General features: G+C 39.6%; 1 protein-coding gene and 1 long non-coding RNA gene across 3 annotated transcripts in view; both read left to right on the top strand.

Moving 5' to 3' along the window:
• The window catches only part of furinb (furin (paired basic amino acid cleaving enzyme) b), a 103,332-nt gene that overhangs the window by 38,339 nt on the left and 42,834 nt on the right, over nt 1–22,159 (top strand). For both annotated transcript variants that reach the window (XM_088416749.1, XM_088416750.1), the window contains exons 3-6: nt 8,356–8,454; nt 13,260–13,355; nt 14,867–14,995; nt 15,079–15,155. In XM_088416749.1, coding sequence (XP_088272875.1) covers nt 8,356–8,454; nt 13,260–13,355; nt 14,867–14,995; nt 15,079–15,155 — 401 coding nt within the window. The remainder of the gene's footprint in view (nt 1–8,355; nt 8,455–13,259; nt 13,356–14,866; nt 14,996–15,078; nt 15,156–22,159) is intronic.
• Nucleotides 1,601–4,168, top strand: LOC148422001 (uncharacterized). The gene is made up of 2 exons (XR_015865858.1): nt 1,601–2,180; nt 2,245–4,168. It is a non-coding gene; the product is annotated as an uncharacterized LOC148422001 (long non-coding RNA).

Here is a 22,159-nt window from a genome sequence, read left to right as displayed (position 1 = left end):
GCCTGCTGCACTCCTTCTGTCTAAATTTACATGGTACTTTGCATTTGCTCACAGTAGTTGAACCCACAAAATCGTTGTGGCAATTTCAGGTATCGTTGAGAGAATTATAGGTGTCTTATTACAACAAATACCGCATCACCTACATAAAGTATTCAGAAATAAACACATAATGATGACAACCTAATATATGATTTCCTTCACATTTGTCATATAGCGGGCTACCGCACAGTGTTCAAGTCATCTGTAGTAAGCTCTTGTATGTGTTCCAGAGAAGCACAGTAATATGAGAGCAGCCGTATTAACAAGCAGTGGAATTTCATGCTGCGTTTAGTCAAATGGGAATTTTGAGAGTAATTTTTGTAATGTGAAGAAAAAAAATAAACCTGTATAGAAGCAACCGCATCTCAAGGTTTGACTGTATTTGGTAAAGTATAACAAATTATTTCTCCTTGGTTTTAGTCTAATTTTTTTCACCAACGCAAGTGACATCACAAATCTGTTTCGTTTACGGTTGAAGAGCACAAATGGCGCGCGATAAGAGGCACACGTGGCGAAGTGTTACCTCAGTTTTCCTGCCACATCAAGTGCCATTTGGAAGGGTATTCTCAACTGCTGGGTAAATAACATAGTCAAGGGCATGCTTGAAATGAAAAATATGGACCTGCTCTTTGTTTATTTTTAAAAAGAATGTTTAAAAGAATGCTCATAGATGTAAATGATGTGTGGCTTCTGAAAAAGAATAAATAGAATATGTCTATAATTATTTCCTTTTGTTTTTTTCAGTCGTTAATATCTAGATTTTTTTTTTTTTTTTTTTACAAACATTGCCCAATATATCGCAATACGCCTCTGCTGTATCATAACACGCTTTTAAGACACAATACCCAGCACACCATGATGGGTGCGTTGGGCACTCTAAATTGTCCTTAATACTACATTTTTCTTATGTGTGTTTGTGAGTGTGAATGGTTGTTCGTCTTGAGTTCCCTACAGTTGGATGGAAACCTGTTCAAGGTGTACCACTCCTTCTACCAAAGAAAGCTGGGATAGGCTTCAGCCCGCCTGCGACCCTTGGGAGTTGAAACGGTTAAGATAATAGATGAAGCGATGACGTTGAAATTACCAGAAGTACAGTAGTAATAATTTAATACATATTTAGAAAAAAATCCCCTTGTGATTATACAAAATACAATATTATCAATATCAAATATGCGGGTCCTGTATTCATTGATGTCCCCTTGACTTTATTACCTAACCATGTTGCCTTTAATTCCCAACTTTTAATGAAATTTCCCATGAAAACATATCCATAGAATATGCAATGAGCCTTCAATTCAATGGCGTATGGGTTCATCTGGACATAGAAACAGTGTAGCTGGGGATTTAATGTGTGCGGATTTGTTTTAATCGATTTCAAGCATATTTGTGCGGTAAACACCTTCAGGGAAAGGAACGAGCTAAGGAAAGAGCTAAATACTTCAACAGAGAAGCCTAAACTTGAAATAGAAACTTCTGAAACGGTGCTGTGAGTATTTTAGAATGAAGTCCCCCTTGAATGCAAACACTATTGGTCTAAATCAGTGGTTTTCAAAGTGGGCGGTACCGCCCCTCGGGGGGTGGTGTGAACTTTCAGGGGGGCGCTGACGAATAAACAGGCGAATGGGGGGCGTTGAAATAGTGAAGGGGGGCGATTGAGCAATTACATTGAAATGTGACGTTGGTGTTTGTAGAAAGACCGGAAAAATTGATTGTCTGTAATAAAAAGTCGACAAAAAACAAGCTTTATTGAAACAAGAAACGTTGTCTGCTCGAGCGCTCACGAGCAGCGCGCATATACCGTATATCACTAACTGTCGCGAGTTTATCGTCGATGCAGGCGACTGGGGAAACCACCACCATCCAGTCAGCCGCAGAGGAGCACACAATAGCGCGCCGGCAACGCTTAACCACAGACGTATGCGCACAGCGACCGGCTTAATGCATCAGCTATCAATTTTTATGATTCGAGGTGAACTGCGCATTGGTCTATTTAAAGAAACGAAATTAGCGAATAATATCTGAGGCGCCTGTCTTCTATTTATTTAAGCTTCTCTCCAGATGCAAGTCAGTTTTTATAGCTGCCAGAAAGCAACTATACGTGCGCGATTTTCTCATCATCACGACAGAAATCATTTTAGACGGTAAGCTCAATGCTATCTAAAAACGAAATTTTTTGGCTCTAAAAACAGTTTGCATTTTTTTCAGGGATAACCATGGCAGCTTCAGGAACATCGAAAAAGAAGTGCAGGCAATACTCTGTAGAGTACTTGAAGTATGGATTTATACAATCACCGACCAATCCGCAACAACCCATGTGCTTGGTTTGTGAGAAAAACTTTTCAAATGAAGCAATGAAGCCGTCTAGGCTCCTCGAACATTTACAGAAGATTCATCCCAATAAATCCGGTAAAACATTGGCGTTCTTTCAAACTCTTCGAGATCAATTTCTGAAGCGAAAAACAATGAATATGTTTATTTCCTCATCGAAAAATTCAGATGACGGTCTGAAGGCTTCTTACAACATTTCTTTGCTGATAGCGAAAGCCGGCAAGTCCCACACTATCGGAGAAGACTTGATTCTGCCTGCAGTTAAAGAGGTTATTAAAACAGTTTTGCACAAATCTCCTGAACAAATCATAAAATCGATTCCTCTCAGTGACAACTCAGTTCAACGAAGAGTGGACAAAATGGCTGAAAACGTCGAAGAGACTCTCTGTAAGATGTTGATGACAACTGAGTTTAGTTTGCAATTGGACGAATCCACTCTTCCGGGAAATCAATCACTACTTCTTGCATATGTACGCTTCATCAAGGATGGATCTTTGTGTCACGAATTATTGTTTGCACGTCTCCTGGAAACAGATACCAAAGGAGAATCACTGTACCGAGCTGTGGAGGACTATTTCCAGGGAAAAAGCATTCCACTTATAAACATCATCTCATGTGCTACAGATGGCGCCCCGTCCATGGTTGGTCGCCACCGTGGATTTCTAAGTTATTTGAAGAAAGCTGTTCCGGAAGTCCTCACAGTTCACTGTGTGATCCATCGACAACACTTAGTGGCAAAGAATTTGAGTGAGAAGCTAAATAAATCCTTATCTATTGTGATTACTGCAGTCAACAAAATCAAAGCAAATGCTCTCAATTCTCGACTGTTCCATCAGCTGTGTATTGAAAATGACGAAGATTTTCAATGCCTGCTTCTCCATACAGAAGTTAGGTGGTTGTCAAAAGGTAACTGTTTAAAAAGGTTTTACACACTGTTTAACAGTGTTCTGGATTTTTTTCAAGAACCCAATCCTGAGCTTTACGACAAACTGAAATCGAGTAAGACAGATATTGCTTACCTCACTGAAATGTTTTACAAATTCAATGAAGTGAATTTGCAGCTGCAAGGTGATGAGACTTCGTTAATCAAAGCCAAGTCCGTCCTCTCAGCATTCCTCTCAAAATTACAGCTCTACAGCAGAAACCTTGGACGACGCGAATTCCGTCAGTTTCCTTGTTTGTCTAACTTGGAGAAGGAAACGGGAGTGAAGGACGATGACATTGCCGTGTACTGCGCTCATTTAGCAGAACTCTACAGAGATATGTCAGTCAGATTTAACGACATATTTTCTCTTGAAATCCCTGATTGGGTGATCGATCCGTTCACTGAACCCAGCACAGAAGTGCCAACCCATCTAGAAGAGGAACTTGTAAGTTTGCAAAATGATGAGGATCTGAAACCAAAGTTCAAAACCTCTTACCAAGCCTTTTGGATGCAAACAGCGATCCCAAAACGCTATCCAACCCTATGGAAAGCCATCAAGTTGTTTTTCATTGCTTTTCCGACTTCCTACCTGGTTGAAAGGGGGTTCAGCGCTGTGACAAGGCTCCTCACCAAACAAAGAAACAAACTTAACATCACAGAGCGCGGTGATCTGAGACTGCTCCTGACAAACCTTCATCCTGATGTTGACAGTCTGATTGCAATGCACCAAACCCACCCATCTCATTAGGCAGGACAGTTGTTAATGGTTACTCGTTCAGTTTTACAATTTATTTCAAGTTCAGTTCAAGGTGTTGTAATTGAAGAATAAATGATAACCTTTTTTGTTTATTAAAATTGTTTTTTTTAGTCTTCAAACTGTTTGTGATTGATGAATCAACCAATTCTTGAGACATTTAGCAATATAGTCGTTCTAGCGTTCGTTGGAAAGGGGTAAAGAGGGGGCGTTGGCATTTTGGCCCGGCGGTGAAGGGGGCGGTGGCCAAAAAAGTTTGAAAATCACTGGTCTAAATGAATACATTGGCACCATAAAAACTTTTTTTCCAGGGAAGCACCACCCCAACAGCACAAATCAGCGCTCTGCCTCATCCCTATCAACATTAATGTCGATCTCATTAATTTCATGGCTCACACCTCAGTCTTACATTATTCATTGGGCTGTTTCCTTTTATGTATCTTTTTTCGTTATTTTAAGACCCAAGGACGTGGCCAGTATAAAATTTTAACCAAGTAGTGAGGGTTTTTATTTCAGCCCTTGGAACTATAAAATCACTTTCATGCTGGTGAATATGTAAGGGAGTTTTTCCAAAAATCTTCAATCTTTCTGTAATGACAGCTTTAGTCAAACATCGGTGGGCGACTGGGAAAAAATGAATCACACTTTGATCCATCAACAGCGGATAGTATTCTTGTAATGACTCCGATTATATGAAGGTGCTTTTGACATCCAGTTTTGAATCCAACATATTCCACTCAGTAATGTTTTCAACATTCTCATATTGACAGGTAGTATACTTCTGACAGTGGCAGGTGGTGTGATTTGGACCTGAGCCTTTAGTAGGTATTTAGTGACCTAAATTTACTGGTTATTAATGCCATCATGTCACAAAATGACTGAACAAAAAATGCATTAGAACTATGGCTAAATTCACATTGTGTGTTATTAAACGGTTAGTAACAACAAAGTTTGCAGATTCATGGACATTCGTTAGGAATCTGTGTCCTTTGCAAGGAATCTCTCCCACAAGCGTCAACGAAATGATCTCACAAATTCATTGTAATTTCATTGTACAGTACATATTTGATTCAAGGTTATGATACACTGATGATGTATGTGTAGTAAATAATGAGACCTGTAGTACTTTTAGCCATTCATCCTGTTTGTAGATTTCTGTCTCTGCGATTCGTACCACCACCGGCACCACTTTTGCCTTAATCCTCTACCGTTTCTTTAGTTCTTCCTTCATTCCTTGGTGTTTCTCCAGCTTTCTGTTTGTATTCTTTGTTGTTGTTGCATTATTTTGCTGGATTTTGCTATTGCTCAAGAATGCAACGTAGCAGTACATCGCAGTCCGATGTTATCTTTTTGTTTATAGTTAACTAAATACGTTTATTCCATATAATACTATGTTAACAGTCTTTTTTCTTCATATTTACAAGTGTCAAAAAAACATTAGAAGTTGCCTGGCTTATTTATATTCATGAACAGTAATTGACCATGTTTTTCTAACATAGGTTTTAGTCAGTAATGTGTATTTCATGTGGGTCAGGTTTTAGTCAGTAATGTGTATTTCATGTTGGTCATTTATATGCGTTCATTACAGCATCCCTATAAAGAAGTTGCAATTCCATGGATGTGCAGAATAGATTTGTGTGCAATTCAAAGGAAATTTATGACGTATTACATTGCAAAGTAACAAGGCCATTTACTCTCATATGATTTGTTGTCAGGTCGCAATTTCAATTTAAATCGAGCTGGACAGCTGGCGACTTTTTCTCCAGATGAGGCTTCATGCCTCTCGTCTGTTCAGTCAGCCTGCAGTCCCAAAATGGCCTTCATTCCTATTGTTTGCTTTTCCTTCTTAATGTGCCTGTCAAATCTTGCATCCCATTTTTGTCCTCCTCCCTTCTCTTCATTCCCCTTCTGTCTCTCCTCTTCTGCTCCAATGGGCGCAGAAGGTGAGTCAGTTCCCAGTGGGACCTTAATACTGTACATATCACAATGTTTCTTCATTGAGCAGAAACATATTTCATACCTCTGTCAGAGAAGAAAATCTTACACGCCTTTGAATGGACATTGAATGCTGCTCAGTTTTGTTTTCGCTGCATAATATTACTGCTCTTTTATGAATAATGCTGGTATGAGCTTAAATTGCTTTCCAGTAATCTGCACCAATTTAATTTACTTTGTACAATACAGACCAAACATTTAGACACATCTAAAATATGTCTTCTTTAGTTTCACGACTCTTGACATTGTGATTTCTCACTGAAGGCATCAAAACTATGAGTAACACGAGGAGTCATAGGTAAAATAAACAAAAACATGTTTTGTATTCTAGTTTCTTCAAGACTAGGCACCCTTTGCTCTGATTACTGTTTTACACATGAGAGGTATTCACCTGAAATGCTTTTCACTCCACTACTGTGCCTTACCACAGTTAATTACTGGTATTTATTGCTTTATCAACATGTGGGGATCATCAGTTATGTTGTGCAGAAATCAGGTTAATACACAGCCGGCACCCTGATTGGAAAACTTTTAAAAATCCATATTACGAACATTTGTTCAAATGTAAAATGTAATTTAGCGTGCGGTTTTGTTAAAGCTTGCTTGCTCTTGGTGGACTTAATAAAACTTTTTAATAAAATTTTACTTAATAATTATTGATGTTTAAATGCTCCAGAAAATAGCCTGTGTTGGAAATCATCTTGCGGGCCAGATTAAACCTCCTCATGGGCTGTATCAGGCCCGTGGGCCATACGTTTAACACTGCTCATCTATAGACTGTTGCAGATTTTATTCAATTTTTATTGAACACCTAAACACTTTATAAAAGGAAATGAAAATAATAAAATATATTTTTTAAAAACGTCAACAATGGATATCATGGTTCAGTACAGTTTCCATGATAAAAAGGAGTAGAAAGAAGAGAACTCAGTTACTCGATTAATTTTATACAGTAGCATAACGTATCTGTTAATGGTCACAAACTTACTCCAAATGATCATTAATGCAGAGGTCTGGAGCAGAACCGCAGTAGTTGTATTGATACAAGGAATAACATTAGCTAAATTTGAATAAACTTAAAATTGACCTATGTTTCCTAGCTAGCTGTCACGTTCCGCCTGATTTTCGTTCTGCTATGGGTTTAGTTGTAGAGTTTTTGGGTTGTTGAGCCATTTAGTTTGAATAGTTCTTCCCCGCGTCTGCCTCGCCTCCCTGTCTACTAGTTTGATTTTGTCCACCTGTCGCCTGTGCGTTCTTGCCCTTGCGTGTCACCCAATCAGCTTCCCCTGCCTCTTGTTCTCTCCCCGCTGTTTCGCGTTGTTTGTAATTAGCCTTGTGTATTTAAGTTGCAGCCTTGTCATTGTTAGTCGTCGGATTATTGTTATGGTCACCCTCACGTCCTCGCTCCCCGTCCACAGTGCACTCCGGTTCATCGATTGCCCTTCCCCGTAAGTTTAGTTTTGCGTTTTCTCGTTCCTTTTGTTCTTTGCCCAGTTTTTGTCTGTTTTTGTTCCTGCCATCTTTTGTTCATGAAAACGGTATTTTTGAGCACATCCCCTCCTGGCTTCCTTGGTCCTCGCACCCTCAGTCCATCCTCCCACACACCCGCATTCAACTCGCCATGCCCCGCCGTGACACTAGCTTTGGGTTCACTTCAATACCTCATAGTTGCTTTATCCCTGCTATGAGCAGAAAAACTTTCTGATGCAGTTCGAGTCAAAACCAAAATAATATATTTAAAAAGTTGTTGTGAGGCTCAACTTACCGACTTCACTTGCCCCTCACCCCCTTCACTTTCTCAGACTCTATTGCTTGTTCGCTGACAAGGAAGTATTACTTATGGGTGAGTGACTTCAGTAGCGATGAAGTAGGCCTACCATAGAAAGTAGAATGTGCGCTCTGAAGTGATTTTATTTTTTATATTTTTTATGGATGTTTTTTTTTTTTTTTTTACCGGGACACAGCAGATTTAGACTGGGGCATGTGCCGCAGTAAAATGTGTCTGGCGATGCCGTTGGTGGCAGCCTACTGCATCTCATCACCAGAAATCGTGTCGTTTGTGAAAGTGGCATTTTTGTTTTGTTCGGTTACATATCAGTTGGGTTCGGCCACATCGTTGTTTGTGCGGTGGTTGGTATGGGCTTTGTGGATATGACATTCAACAAAGATTGAGCGAGTGGTATACAAGATGGATGGCTGGAGGTGTGCATAAAATCTGTAAAGTAGCCTGTTCACACTTTTGCTGCATGACTGCATACTTGTTTTTCTGCAAGAAAAAAAGGATCTTATTTTCTTTCTCTCTGTATTTGTGTAGGTTTTTGGAGATTATTATCACTTCAGACATCATGCTGTGGAGAAGAAAGCTTTTTCTCGACACACGGGGCTGCACGTCAAACTGCAGCAAGAAGCACAAGTAAGACCTTTCCGTGCTATTCCTGAGACCTAAAGTGAATTAGTACATGTGAAGGTTTTGAAAGAAAAGTGATGTTGACAGCTAATCTCTGGCAAATTGCACTGATACACAAAATGATTTAAGTTTTAATTTGTGAAGCTTTCCAATACTAAATGTCAGGCACATGACAATCACGCCCCCCAGGAATTTTCATGCATGTGAATGTGGGCAACAGAATTTTTGATTACTGCAGTGCACATTACACATATCTACTTGAATATTAAATTATAAAATCTCACACAGTAACTGTACCAGACAATTGAAATTTCAAGTGTAGACTGCTTGTTGTCATGTTTGGTCAGCTACAGGCTCCTGTATTTCTCTCTCAGCTCTTCAAATTATTTTGTTTTGCTTCTTGGTGTCTTTCTCTGGTCAGTGGTGCATCATTCCTAGAATATAACCAGACAGTATACGTGCAGTATATAAAAGTGCATTTGATTGATAGTAGCTTGTACCGAGGGAAAGAAGATGAATAGAGACTGAACACTAGTTCTGTTTCTGTTAATCTAATTATTAGTATGGCAGCCTAAATAATTTTCACGGCTTCAACATGATTGAGACTTGCGATAAGGAAAGTTCACTTTTAAATGCTTAGTCAATCACCAGATCCGTGATGATCAAACTCCATTTGTTTGCAGCAGAGTAAAACGTTGCATTTGTAGTGCGGAAGCTGTCAGGACGCGGATCGATTGTGAATCAATTTTTGGCACACCCCTTAGTAACTACTAATAATACTTGTAACTACTTTCCTTCAAACCAGTTCGGAGGAGGTCTGAAGATCCTCGACATGTTGCACGGGAGAAGGCTGCCTCAGTTATTGACCGAAAGAACAGCCTTCATAGACCAATTTAAAAAAAGAAAAGCCCATTGCCTGCCTGCCTCCCTTGTGGGTCACCGCCGAATGATCCTTGCTACGCTTTGTCTGACCTCAACACTACACATGCTCCAGGGGGCCATGAGGGTGACTGTAATGTACAAAATACACTTTTAAACATGGGAAATAAGATTGCAGGATTTCTTGTGTGCAAAACCAATTACCATTAGGATGATGAGCCAGGCTGTCTCCCTATAAACTTTTGGCCTTACACAAATAGCACAGTCACGGCATGTTCCAGAGGAACATGAAGGAATGTATTGGGAATGCTGTCCTGAAGAAAATCAAGTGGAGGGAATTTTAAATGTATTAAACTGTTTTGTGGCAGCACGGTGGATGACTTGGTTAGCACGTTCGCCTCACAGTATAAAAGACCTGGTTTCATATCCAGCTTGTCCTAGTCATCCTGTGTGGAGTTTGCATGTTCTTCCCTTGCTTGCATGGGTCTTTGCCGAGCACTCTGCTCTTCTCCCACATACCAAAAACATGCACGGTAGGTGTATTGGGCACGCCAAATTGCCCTTAGGTGTGATTGTCAGTGTAGATGGTTGTTGGTCTCTGCGTGCCCTGCGATTGGCTGGCAACCAGTCCAGGATGTCCCCCGCGTACTGCCCGAAGACGGCCGGGATAGGCACCAGCTAGCCAGCGACCATAGTGAGAATAAGATGCTGTAGAAAATGTATGGCTGGATGGATGGTTATTCGGTTTTGAAGATCCCTAATCCTTTTTCTCTATTTCTATGGTTGAAAGAAAAGGCACGCTTCATACTGATGATTCCATTCCACTGACAAACGGTTTGTCTGCTTATTGTCACATCCTCCATGTCCACGTCCGGACACGTTAGATACACTTCAAAACTGAACCAAATGTACAGTTTTGTATCAAATCAATTGATAAATAAGTCAAGCATTTACTTGGTCGGCCAGCAATGCAATTATATAGAAAAGTAGGATTCTGACATTGGTTGATGATGCTCCCCACTCGCCCACACACACAGATACAAACACAGACAGACACACACACACACACACACGCACCACCATTAAAATAAGAAGCAAACCCTTTGAAGCTTGCTGAAAGGAGAGGGACTGAGGCACTTTTTTCTGGCTTTACTGAAGAAAAATGTGTGGCAAACAATTTCTCACAACGCGAAGATACACGCCCCTGGCTCACTGAGGTGCACTGATGTCTGATGAGACTTTACGTAGGTCAAACACAAGTTCTTGAGGTCCGCAACCATTCAAATGATTAGGACCATTTTCAAGCTCCTGCAGAGCTTGCTGATGACCATATCATTTGAATCAGGTGTGTTTAAGAGAGAAGTATTGAAAACATGCAGGATTGCGGCCCTTGAGGACTGGAGTTTGACACCTATGCTTTATGACGTTGCATTATTTTGGAAGCTTGAACCCTGCAAACCTATTTAGAACATACTTTCACAAAGGTGTTGATCAAGTCCCAAAAAACGTTAGATGTGCTTCAACGTGATGGTTTCACAAAATACTAGAATGTAGTACAAATGCTTTCTGCCAGGCTCACCAAGTACTTGCTTTCAATATATTTTAAATGTAATTCCGTCCGATAAATATCTTAAAAGGAAAAAAAAACTTTTGTTGCATGTAATTTCGTCAAGACAAACTTTCAATATGGGATGTTAAGAGGTCAGTTATGTGAAAAATAAGGTAATTAAATCATTTGTTACCGAAAAAATGGCGTCCTCATGCCAACCTTTCCTTTGCTGTTTACCACTACTGGAAGCTGGATTTAATTCTGTCCATTTCCATTCAGACAGCTCATTGTGTAGGACAAGGTTGCCATGAAGCAAGAAAAAAAGGTTCACTGCCATACTATTATAGTGACAAAGAAATTCAATGGATAGAAACCTTGTGAAGAAAAAGCATTTTCCTATTCAGACGAACAACTGGCATTTCTTCTTACCTTTGGTTTCACTCATATAGTGCTTTTCCATTCACCCTACTCTGCACAGAAACAGCCTTGCTTGTCCATGTATATTGTGTTGGGGGGGGGTTCTGAGGAGGAGTGGTTAGACGTTTTAAAAACATCTTGGCAGTTGTTCTTAAATAAACGTTGCCTAGGGTTGGGTGACCACTATCTAACTGGTTGACAGCAGGGGTAGGCAACCTTTATTTAACACTCAGAGAGCCATGTGTGCAAGCTTGAAATAAATGCCATTATAATGATGCCATATAATATTGTAACTTAGCTTTCAAAAAACACGATGTTCGATAGATGTCAGGCAATTGACAGGAAAAAAAATGGCTGTAAACAATCATTTTAATTCCGCTTGAACTTTGTTTTTAACATTGAAACTTTATTTTTCATTTTTCTTTGAAAAAATGGCTGTAAACGGTGGCTTTAATTCCCCTTGAACTTTAATTAAGAATAAACACAAAAAATTGAAATTCAAATTTTCATCCGATTAGAGCAATGCAAAGGCAACGTGAGGTTAAACTGCTCCACAAAAGTGCCTCATTACCCAGGCGTTTGTATCCACATCACCAGAAAACTGTCTTTTAGTGCTTTATGGAAAGTGTTGAGCGTTAGCGCTGGCGGCTTCCCCATGCCGTACCACGGGATGAAGGCAAGCCCTCCTCTTGAATTTATCGAAGCATCCGGGTGAAGGCTTGAAAGTTAGCGGTAGGCCTGCTTGCCGCGATGTCCCTTCGCCTCCGGTGTCTTCGGATCGCGCACTCGCATGATGCTGGCTTCACTGAACGACGACAAGAAAGTTGTACACTAGCTGTACAGCACAACCAATAGGAGAGCAGGACAATGAATGTGAGGGCTTCTGACCAATAGGAAAGCAGGATACAGGTGCAGTGGTATGACACATTTAATGTGTGCAGGAATTTTTGCGTTTAATGCATGAAGGAAACTTTTCTCTTGGTGCATGCGAGTTATCGCTCGTATAATGAATTTTTTCACATTGTCAACCATTTGTCCAAAATATTATTCATGAAGTAAATATTTTGTGTACAGAAGCGTTCATCCCTTACGGATTCCACTATGTGTGTGTGTGTGTGTGTGTGTGTGTGTGTGTGTGTGTGTGTGTGTGTGTGTGTGTGTGTGTATATATATATATATATATATATATATATATATATATATATATATATATATATATATATATATATATATATATATATATACTAATAACTGCGATATATGTATATATATATATATATATATATATATATATATATATATATATATATATATATATATATATATATAACTGCGATATATGTAACCTCTGCGTTTTAATCATGTTCGGTAAGCTTCTTGTTACTCGCTCTAGTCGGACGTCCGAGGAAGTGCTAACCGTATAGGCACGTGCCTAGACATGGAAAAGAGTGCATACCAGTACATTTAGTGTGTAAGGTTTAATCATTTAAGATTAAAGTAAATATATGTATTGTAGTAGCAGTTTGACTTCCAAGGTGTGCCAGTGACAAGGGCATTTATAGATAACTTGCCTATTTGGCACGTCTCTCCGCAATATTTTTTTTTCTCCACCCCAAAAAATCTGCAATGCACTGAGGGTGCACGATAGGTGAGGCGCGAAGTAGCGAAGGATCACTATATCCATACACACACACACACACACACACACACACACACACACACACACACACACACACACACACACACACACACACAGAGACAGAGAGAGATTTTTTTTTTGTGCTGTCAGCGTTAACTTGCAATTTACTATAGCTCCTTTATCTGTAAGTCAGGTTAGCCCTTTGCACACAGCTGGGGCCGTTTATGCTCACACATAGTTTGATGGCTGTTTCAATAACTTCTGACATTAGAGTCCAATAACGTCAAAAACAATGTGTCTGTGCTAATGTATTTTTGCACACCTCAGGTACAATGGGCTGAGCAGCAAGTAGTAAAAAGGAGGAAGAGGAGGGATGTTTTTCAGGAACCAACAGATCCTGATTTTCCAAAGCAGTGGTACCTGGTGTGTAATGGTCTCTAATTTGTCTTCATATTCAGATTCATGAATTCCACACATAATGAATTTAAATATCATGCTTTCACCCTCTAATCAGCGTCTCAAAATTTCTGAGTTGAATACCTGCCCCCAAGATCCCTCATTTTGATTTTCTGTCTGCACACAGCAGCTACTGCAGTGCTATTAGGGGCTGCTTATAAAGGTCAGGAATGCTTGATAATACAGCCACCACAGAACTACCCTAGCCATTCTTTAATAATAATTGTAAATCCATGAAATTGTTTATTAATATTTCCATGTTATTAATATCAATTTTGCATTTTATTCTGCCTAAAACAGAACCTCGTTATGTTTCATTCTGCGCAGTTTATGCTAGCACGTAAAGGTAAAAAAAAAAAGTCTATAGTAAATAAATTCTGGTATAGGCAAGAAGTAAACTAGACAAAGATAGTGTACAGATAACCTTGGTGAAATACTCCTAAAGCCTTTATTAAGAGTGTTATCAAAAATATTCACTTCTATCCTACACGTCTATGAGTTGTGTGTTGTAGAGTACATATGTTGTCTTGAAGACATGGTATGTGAAAACCCAGATTTTCTAGAACTAAATATAAACACAAATTCTTAGCAGTGAAAATGACACCATGAAAGACATTTCATTGTTATCATTGTTTCATCATTTAATCATTTCTGACAGAAATCCATTGAGTGAAGTTTTAATTCCTATTTAAAATGGTCAAATTTTGAGAGCCCATTGAAGAAGTCTGCATTAAATAATTTCATGATGCTGGGTGATTATGACAGGTATTTTATTTATAAGCATTGCAACCTGCACAAAGATTCTCTGGCTTTTGGAAGTTGCAACAGTCTCCACTTTTGAGGTGAAAATGTGTAATGTGATTTCCTGTCGTCATGTTCCCAAATTATTTAAATTCCGTTTCACCTAACTTGCTCGCTGACTCATACTATAGTCCTCCATATGTGCCACATTGTCTATCTAACAGGCGAGGTTTGCTTTTTTTCTTTTTCATTTTGACAGCATAGTCATTGAGTCATATTTGGAATGCTCTGCGATGACTCCATGAAGCCGTGAATAAGTATTTGGCCCATTCAAAAAGTCTCATTTTCAACCAAGAAATAATATAGTGCCTGCCTGATCAAATGAAGTTAGCCAAGATGCCTAGGAAAATTCTGGAACAGATGAGAAATAAAGTAAGACATCTATCAGTCTGGAAAATGTTAAAAAGTACTTTTTTTTTTTTTAAAGCTTTAGGACTCCAGCATTTGAATGAAACAGAATTGAATGAAACAGTTGTGAATCTACTTCCCAGGAATAGCCATTCCGCAGAAATAGGTTACATGTATTTGTAATTAGCCATTCTAAAATCTAATTTAGGCACTAAATTGGATTTAGTGGTGTAACTCTAGCCTAAAATAAATCAATAAATTTAAAATAAATAAATAAATCAGTTGTCACATAACGTTGAACCCTGTCTAACAATCATTGTCTTCTCCAGTCCACTCTGACTCATCAAGACTTAAATACCAAAGTTGCTTGGGCTCAGGGCTACACTGGAAAAGGAATTGTGGTGACTATCCTGGATGACGGCATTGAGAAAGACCACCCGGATCTCATCAATAATTATGTTGGTGAAAAGATGAATTATTGAATTATGAAGTAACCCCCAAAACTCCCTGACTTCAATAACCTTGGTTCCTGGTCTCATAGGACCCAGAGGCCAGCTATGATGTCAATGACGGAGATGCTGACCCTCAACCAAGATACACTCAGCGTAATGAGAACAGGTAAGACAAAGTTATTCTTTAATCCGGCAAGAAAATGGTGTTAAGTGCCTGTAAAAAAAATCAAACAAGTGCATACAAAAATTCTAATTACCACAATTTAACGAGATATTGAGCGTTCTGATAGGCGCTGATTAAAATGAAAATTGACTCTCCTGCTCGGCACAAGAAGTCTAGAATTCCACGCTTCTGACACACCGAGGTCCACACTGATTTGTTGCTTTTTTTCACCTGCCAAAAGGGATTTATCCAAGCCTTTGATGGTTACATTCATAAACGCTAGCCATGCTTGAATTTTGAGCATGACGGGCCAGCAATGAATCAAACTTCATTCTCAATGTCACTCTTTCTTGTTTCGTAATCCGGCTCTGCTTTGTCGTACATTGTCGAAGTCACATACCGATGCTTGATGTGAAGGCCTGGATCTCGCCACAAAGGTGTTCTGTCGGGTTAAGGTCGGGACTTTGAACAAGCCAGTCAAGTTCATCCATGCCAGACTTTGTAATCTACGTCTTTCAAGCCAGACTCTGTCATCCATGTCTTTGTGGACCTTGCTTTGTGCCCTGTTGCGCAGTCTTGTTGGAAGAGAAACATGCGGCATGTGAATTTGTCTAAAATCTATTTTGTTGAATGCTTCAGCGTGTTCAGTGTGGTTGGAATGTGTTAGAGCGGAGATGATGAGCCAGTCCTTCTCGCCCAACCACTGTGTGATTTTACAAAATACGGTGGTTAGTCAGAAATTCTTCTAAACACACTTCTGGACAGCCTTCCCAGAAAACATCAAGTTGAGCTGCAAAGGGGGCTGCAAAAGCAGCTAAATCTGATAATCGGTTTATCATTGTTTCATTTTTCCAATGTCTACGTGACATTTAAATCAATTCAGAAATAGCTTCTATGGTCAAATAAAATGTAAAAACAGATTTTGAAAGAATGTGGGTTCGTTCTTTGAGAGCCGTGCCTCAAGTGGCACAAGTCTCGGGGGTGGCAAGTGAAGCCCCTGGAGTAAATGAGAGGCGACATGCCTCTTCATGTTTGCACAATAGGAAGTGTTCGAATTCTGCGTTTCCTTGAAAGACTGCAGCATTCTTTCTTTCTTTGTGGTTCAGTCTTTGTGTGATTACCAACATAAATAAAAATATTACTTCTTGTGGCTTTTGTCGTGAAGGCATGGAACTTACTGCTTTATTGTTGTTGGCTTGTTTTGTTTTTTTGTTACTTTTAAGATGCATTGTGATTTTTTTTTCTTTTGTCACGAAAGCACCATGCGATTTTGATAAGAAGTCTCGTTTCTTGTCCGTTCTGTGACTTTGAGCTGTCATGCAGAGAACACAGTGTTTTTTTGTCGCGTAAAAGTACATTAATATCATTCTGTCTCACTGACAGAACAAAGCACCACTGGAGGGGCTTACTCGCTGCTTCTGATTCAGCCCCTCTATGGAGTTAAACTCTCACCTTGAAAAGATGTACATACAGTACATCCTTTTACATCAGAGGGCTGACATTTTCGCTCACATAGACTCCATTACCAAGTCAGTTAAAATGCCTTTGCATGAGCCTTGAAATACAAGCAAAGTGTTGGACGGAGTGGTCAGTTGTGATGTTTGGAAGCTCCTAAATAAAATCTACTGTATTTTAAAGTAACCCTTAGTATATGCGAGCATTATCTGCAATCAGATTTTATGAGATAATTCATTGGCTGGAGAGAGTAAGGAAGTGGGTGTTTTGCAGGCTGCCAGTTTGATTAAAACAGTGACATAAAGGTTATTTTCCTTGTTTCCAATTAACGCGTCAGCATATGTGCTTCACGAGGGGCAATTTTGACAGATATTATTAGTATCAAGACAGGCTACACTGAAGGCTGCTTCCTGTTTGTCCTAGCTAGTAACATATGCTCTCAATCAAAATGTGTTTTTTTTTCATCGTCTCTTTAATCCCAATGTAATTATCAATGTTGGGCAAGTTACTTCACAAATGTAATGCATTATTACTTACTTGCTTCTGTCATTTCAAAGAAATTAGGTACATTCCATCATTACTGCATTGTACACTACTATTGTGTTACTTTTATATTACTCTCACCAACACAACTGGAAATATGGACTGGTCATTCTAAATGGAGCTCATTACGCATCCAGTGAAAGATTGGCTTGAGCCTAAAACCAGAACAAATAATTTAATCTATATTGTATTGTAAACCTTTAAAGACATGATACAAAATCTTTTTGTGTATTTTAATATCTTTATTACTTAACGTCACAGCATAGAGATGCATTGTTTATGCTCTAGGCCAGTGGTCCCCAACCCCCAGTCCGCGGACCGGTACCAGTTGTTCCGCGGACCGGTACCGGTCCGGGGAACAACTGGTACCGGGTCGCGTGGGCTGCACCCGAAATAATGTTTAGGAGATGATTTAGTTTCATGGAGTTCGCGTGACTGGGCGCGAAGGCAGGTCGGGCGACGCGATGGAAGCGAATGGAGCGACGCAAATGGCCGCGCACGGTCACGAGAAGCGAAATTTCGCCTTTTGAGTGAAGTAATTTTTTATGTACTTTTTCCGCGTTTCGAGTCGCCACAGCCAATCAACTTCGGGAACATTCAACTGCTCACGCAGGGGGCAGGAATGAATCATGGCGGCCGCTTTGCAGTCACCGGGAGCGATCCAACACGGCCAGCTGAGCTTTCAATACGAAACAGAGCCAAGCAAGAGCCCTCACCTGGCTTGTCGAAACAGTAAGAGCAGGCTCTTTTTGTGGCAGCGGCATGCAGTGTGGCGACTGTGTGGCAGCTGCCACCGAGAGCCACGGGAAGCCACACTTGATGCCACCAGTAGCCACTCTTTCCGAGGCATTTCCGTGTTCGTCTGTGGCTGCTGCCACAGGTAGCCACACTTGATGCCACCAGTAGCCACTCTTTCCGAGGCATTTCCATGTTCGTCTGTGGCTGCTGCCAACAGGTAGCCACACTTGTTGCCACTCTTTCTGAGGCATTTCCTTGTTCCCTCTGTGGCTTGGCTTCACCTCCACGTTATTCTTTTTCGTGTTAGACTTGCAATGTATTGCTGTTGGTTTGTATAGTTGCTTTTATTTCACCCATTATTGTGCGGATTCCTCTTTCGTCGTTGCTGCCGTTGCATGCCGTTCCGAGTAGTCACGAGCGATGCAAATGAAAGCCACTGTCGATGCAAATGAGTAGTCACGATCGATGCAAACGAGACGCCACGAGCTATCCAATGAGCTGCAAGCAATGGCCGACATTTCACCAGCTATCCAATGCGCGGCAGGTAATGGCTGACTGGGTGTCGCTATATTGTAATACGGGGACTCCCCGTCGACCAGCTGTCCAGTGAGCTGCAAGCAATGGCGGACGGGGCGTCTCCCGACGTGTCTTGAGCATGCAAATGAGTAGGCTGTTACCAGTATGTTGCTCAGTTTTTAAGTTTTTGGTTGTGTCCCCCTGGCGTTGTTGTTGTTTTTGTTAATTTTTGCATTGTATTGCGTTCTTTTATATTAATAATAATAATTAATTGTGAATGCGTGTTGCTAAACGTCTTGGTTTCAATTAATTTGACATTTTGCTATGTCGGCCATTGCTTGCAGCTCATTGGATAGCTCGTGGCGTCTCATTTGCATCGATCGTGACTCCTCGTTTTCATCCATCGCGACTCCTCTTTTTTATTATTATTATTAATATTATAAATAATATTATATATTATTATTATTAGTATAAATCAAAGGCGTTGACCGGGCCGCGGTGATCAAAAGGTTGGGGACCACTGCTCTAGGCAAACGTAGCTAGTGCATTTCATAATTTTCATTATTACTATTTAAATTGAAGTTCAGTCTGCAGATTTTTCAAAGATAGATGGTTTTGGTGGGCTAACGTTAGCAGCTAGCCTACATCATTGTTATTGTGTATCATCTTGATACACATTGACCAGAATTAAATACAGACTATTATTAATAGCCACTACTTTCAGGCTAAAATTGTAATACATTACATTACTCTCAATTAAAAGAGTACAATTAAAAAAATGTGTAAATGTACACACTATGTACACTACTGCGTTACAGGCAAAAGTAATGCATTACAGTAATTATATTACTTTTGAAATGCATTGCCCCAAAACTAGAGAAAAAGCTTTTGAGAAATGAAGCATAACATTGATACTGATAGGTTTTTGCTTTGATACCTGGAACATCCAATGTCTAACAAAGTTGTTTTATTCTATGGTGCAGTTAAAACAGCATTTCTCAACTATATTTTGCCAGGCCCCCCCTAGAATAGAGAAAACTTTTCACCCCCCCCCCCCCCCCCTCAGTCGATGCACTGAAAATAAATAAGATTATTATTGATGAAAACTTTAAGTATACCTGCACAGGTATCCTTTTTAACATTAGCAACAGAAAAACGCAATATAAATGAACTTTCAACAGCTGTTAATTATTTTTATCGCGTTTATACGGGTTATAGCATAGTCTAAAACGGAAAAAAAGAAGCAAGTGCACCAAAGTGCCTGAAACTAAAAAGAAAATAATGAAAATTATTACTTTATTGCAATTACATTCCACATGACAAAAACAAAGCCTTTTTCCTGGGATCATCCGCGCCCCCTGTGGCATCTCGTGCCCCCCAGGGGGGCCCGCCCCACTATTTGAGAAGCACTGAGTTAAAAGAATGGCTTTAAAAGCAAAATAATTTTGAATTTGTCCATATGCAAATGCCATGAATGTGTCCCTTCCCGCCAGAGTTCCTGTCCACCATGGGCGTCACCAGCATCATAAAATATGCTGCACTTTGTCTCATTTATGTCAAACACAAACTACGACAACTCACACAATCCTCTGTGAAATCTGTCCAGATATAACACATTATTTGTTTGAGGATATGTTTGAGGATATGCTTGAGGATACACTTCAAATTTTCTGACTTAAGCCAATACACAAGTGATGCTATTACAGCATGTCCTCGTAACTACTTTATATGCAATTGCATACAGATGTAATCTCAATTCTTAAATATCACCGTTTTTGTCTCATTCCTGCCTTATTTTTCTTCCCAATCATGGAATTGAGAGTATAACATCATTCGAAACTCCTCCTGATCTTCCTCTGAAAAATTCAAAAAACATGAAAACATGTTTAGCGCCAACATTTGGGATTATAAAAGATATGTAAACATGTTTTTGACAACGTTGGACCTGATTGAAAGACAGAGTCACCAATTGTGGGCATCACCGCGTGAATGTGGTGTACACATTATCCACCAGCCAACTTGTTTGCCTAAGCCTGATTTAAATGCTCATACGTGTACCTTCAGATAAAATAGTAATCAACATGTTTGGGTCCCTGCAGAGAAAGTTTAAGCCTGTTCTACGGTATGTATTAGTTATACCCATCTTAAAATGTATTAAATAATTTTCTTATTAGTGCACCAGAGGGCTCGTTAGGCATTTAATGAAACAGACTCAACAGTTCTGAGAGGTAATGGAATAGAACCGAATGTAAATAACATTTTCAAGACATTGGGCACTGTCCTGAGTTGTTGTTCTGGCGTAAATTTGCTAGTATTGGATAACAGTACCAATAAGCCTGCTTTGATGTCTTATGAACGAGTCAAAACATTGTAGGAGGATCAGTTGGCTTCTTTGCTGACAAACATTTTGAAATAACAAACAGTGACCTTTATGGAAGTGCACAAGGGAAAAAGTGAACAACACAAGTGACCCTTGTGTAACGGAAAATAGAAAACTGAAAATGTAGACTTTTAAGGGACTAGGGTTGGACATGCAAGTAGGACAAATATTAGTTTTTTCCGGGAATCATTCAGATTGTTACACCTTTTTCCACGCGCAGAAGAAGTTGCCAAACATGGATTAAAGCAGAATCATGAAGAAATGAGAGTGTGCACAAAATCTCCTTGCTGCTGCAGCCCACAGCAGCTCGTGAATCTGACTCACGGCAAAGGTTGTCGCCAGAGTTTGCAACTGTGAACGATAACCCTCTAAACACACACACACACACACACACACACACACACACAAACACACAAATAATGTTATTTGTAACCCCTGGATACTTCATTTTTATTCCTGTTCTCTTAATCTGAAAATAGCATATCTATTTTTAAGGGAGCGAGTGAAATGTTAAAAAGCCCTCTTTACCTTTTCTCTAACTCTCTGGCGCCAACTGAACAGTGGGCAACGCATGGAGCAAAAACAATAAACACAAGAGAAGGAGATGGGCACCAAAACAATCATCCTGTTTATTGATTGTTGTTGAAAAAGATGGTACATTTAGCAAATACATTTTAATATTAATAATAGTGATCCACTTGTGTTGTTTATTTTCCAGCAACCAGGCAGGACCTTAATCCATGATTCAGTGTGCACTCTATTTACTCTGTTAAATGTGTTTGGCATAGGAGATACGAGTAACTAGTGACTTTGAAGCCACGGGGGTTATGCTGTGTGTGATGCACTAATGATCATCATTCTCGCCATTTCAGACATTATAAGTACAATGTTAAATTTAAGTATGTAAGGTAACGCTAAGCATTGTTTAGAGATTGTTTACTGTTATACAACACAAAGGTGTCAAACACCTGTGTTGTTTTCTTACTGTATTAATGTGTATACTGGAAATACATACTCATGCATCAGTCATTTTTAAGTACCAGACATATCAAAATGATGTATTTTCTTTCCTACAGCAGTGTGACCAAAATTCAAGAGTTTTATTGTCATATGCATAGTAATACTACACAAGGAAATTCTTATTCGGTTCACTTCCGCGAGCAGACTACATTCCACAATCGGGCAAATAATAAAGTAGGCAATAAAACAAAACCAAAAAAATCACTAATAGAGCAATAAGGGCAGTAATAATTAACCACTAATCAATGAATAGACTTACATTCTGAGCATATTATGGAGTAGATCGAGTGGAAGGAACTGTATACACATGAGGTGGATAGTGCAAAATATCTTGTAGTGAAAAACATTGTCTATT

Source organism: Hippichthys cyanospilos, chromosome 6 (assembly GCF_059441005.1).
Source record: "Hippichthys cyanospilos isolate Australia breed blue-spotted pipefish chromosome 6, RoL_Hcya_1.0, whole genome shotgun sequence".
Taxonomy (NCBI): domain Eukaryota; kingdom Metazoa; phylum Chordata; class Actinopteri; order Syngnathiformes; family Syngnathidae; genus Hippichthys; species Hippichthys cyanospilos.
This window is presented reverse-complemented; position numbering and strand designations above follow the sequence as displayed.